Source organism: Marasmius oreades, chromosome 4, assembly GCF_018924745.1.
Source record: "Marasmius oreades isolate 03SP1 chromosome 4, whole genome shotgun sequence".
In the NCBI taxonomy this organism is placed as follows: Eukaryota; Fungi; Basidiomycota; class Agaricomycetes; order Agaricales; family Marasmiaceae; genus Marasmius; species Marasmius oreades.
In genome coordinates this window covers 923,456-925,434 of record NC_057326.1, presented here as the reverse complement: position 1 = coordinate 925,434, position 1,979 = coordinate 923,456, and the positions used below count along the sequence as shown (strand labels likewise).

At 48.2% G+C, this 1,979-nt stretch overlaps 1 protein-coding gene across 1 annotated transcript; it reads right to left on the bottom strand.

Moving 5' to 3' along the window:
* FEN1 (Elongation of fatty acids protein 2) lies at positions 1-1,979 on the bottom strand. The gene is made up of 6 exons (XM_043151791.1): positions 1,647-1,979; positions 1,410-1,583; positions 1,154-1,357; positions 966-1,096; positions 211-910; positions 1-148 (listed from the first exon to the last, which is right to left on the bottom strand). Exons 1-6 carry the CDS (start codon positions 1,935-1,937, stop codon positions 92-94), a joined length of 1,557 nt encoding a protein of 518 aa, XP_043009871.1. The 5' UTR covers positions 1,938-1,979; the 3' UTR covers positions 1-91.

Sequence of the window (1,979 nt, the reverse complement as noted above, 5' to 3'; positions counted from 1 at the left end):
CGGCAGAGTTGTGTCGATGTAAGTATTAAAGTAATACAAATAGAAAAAAGAAATCATCGTGACAATACGTACAACGTGCAAGACATCGTTCTTACTTCTTTGATTTCTTCACTTTCTTCGCGTTGGAGCCGCCACCAGCATCCTCTCCCTGTAAGACGTGAAGTGTGGATGTGAGGGTGAGTGTGAGTGTACGAGATGACGGGTACGAACCTTTCGTTTACTTGCCCCCTTCTTCCCCTTGCCGTCTTTCCCGCCTTTTTTAACAGGCTCCGTCTTTTCCTTGGCTTTCACGGTAAAAAAGCCATCTAACCGCCCTTGTTGCTTCGCATTTAAGAATTTTTGAAGCTTTTCAGCACCTTTGCGTACACGCTCCTCATTGAAGCCCTTTTCAGTTACAAGGAATTGGACTAGGCCATCCACGTCGGGATTTCCCCATTCGAGCTGCGGAAAACGGAAAACATGAGCATTCTCCGGTGACCGATTGTGTGTGAATGAAAAGGGAGGATATGGGGAAAATCTCACCTCAACCTGATCTGCGGGTGCTACATCTGGCTTCTCGAACAAACGTTTAGCTTCCTCCCAAGGCCAATCCTCCGGCATCGAGACACCACCTTTGCCTTTGCCTTTGCCTTTTCCTTTTCCTTTTGCAGCGCTCTTCGTCTTTGTCTTCGCCTTGCTCTTTTTCGATGAGGACGCTTTCTCCTTACCTTTTGATGTCTTGGGCTTACCATCCTCACAACCAGACCCCATCTCAGCATCCTCATCCTCATCCTCCTTTCCACCGGTTTCGTCCATGCCACCCTCCCCTTCCTCATCTGGTTGTTCGACATCGGAGGTGGGTGCCGGCACATCTTCTTCATCTTCATCTGAAGATGCCGCTGCCGCAGCGGCAGCGGCCTTCTCTGTATCTCTGAGGGGATCACGCGTGAGAGATCATCCCATGAATTAACGCGGGAGTGCCTCACTTTGCCCGCAGATGCTTAACCACGTCCTCCAAATCTCCGTGTTCTCGAATAAGTTTTAGAGCAGATTTGGGACCAACGCCCTTGATAGGCTCCAAGTAATCACAGCCAAGGAGGATACAGAGGTCAATGAACTAGAGAAATGTATCATTTCATATCGTATAGAACAGTGGTCAATGAACAGCACGAACCTGGCTCATGTTCATGTCTAGCCCCTCCAAGGCTGCCTTGAGGTTGATTTCACTAATGGGTTGCTTCTTTGCTTCGGAGAAGGTGAGGTGACGGAATAGAATGGGCGCGTTGAAGGTAAGAGTGTCCATGTCTTCTGAGCCGGCCGCGTAGACTTGACCCCCTCGTGCAAGTTCAGCGCATTGCGCCTCGGCCTCTGAGGGAGCCTAAGTGTCATAGTTTGATAGACATTTAAACGAAAGCAAAAGCAGCGCGTACTGTGATAACAGGTATCCCCATGAGCTTCAAGAGCCTAATACATTCCTCGTTATGCTGTCTGGTGACTTTCACTGTTCGTCGCGAAAACCTGTCCACGTCCTCCGCAGTACCGACTTCTTTAGCTTCTTCACCTTCTTCCTTGGCTTCTTCTCGCCTTGCGAAACGTTTTGATAGCTGGCAAAAATGAGATGAGATAAGATTTCACCAAAATTCGAGAGCCAAAAAAAAACCACTTACCACGCCCTTCTTCAAATCTGGCGGTTTCCCATCGAAAACATAGGCAGGTTTTATTCCATTCTCCACGATTCGTATCGTTCTGTAAAAGAATCCCATGAGATGGCTCGTTGTCTCTCCGGCATCGTTGGTGAGCATTTCCCCATCTCGCTGACGAACGGCTATGAGAAATTGATATATCGACATGGAGGCATCTATCGCGACTTTACGGCCAAATAGTGTTTTTATGTCGTGTTCTTTGATTGCATGAGGTGCATGTTCAGAAATGAGACCAGTAAGACCTTTAATACCCATTCCCTGAGAGTGACGATGGCGGTGAGGAAAAGTTGAAACGCG

Excerpts from the sequence above, each read along its gene's own strand:
- FEN1 (XM_043151791.1), bottom strand. The coding sequence starts at position 1,937 with ATGGGTATTAAAGGTCTTACTGGTCTCATTTCTGAACATGCACCTCAT. Across the intron at positions 1,584-1,646 it reads CAGATTTGAAGAAGGGCGTG|CTATCAAAACGTTTCGCAAG; the intron begins GTAAGTGGTTTT and ends CATTTTTGCCAG. Across the intron at positions 911-965 it reads GTTAAGCATCTGCGGGCAAA|AGATACAGAGAAGGCCGCTG; the intron begins GTGAGGCACTCC and ends TGATCCCCTCAG.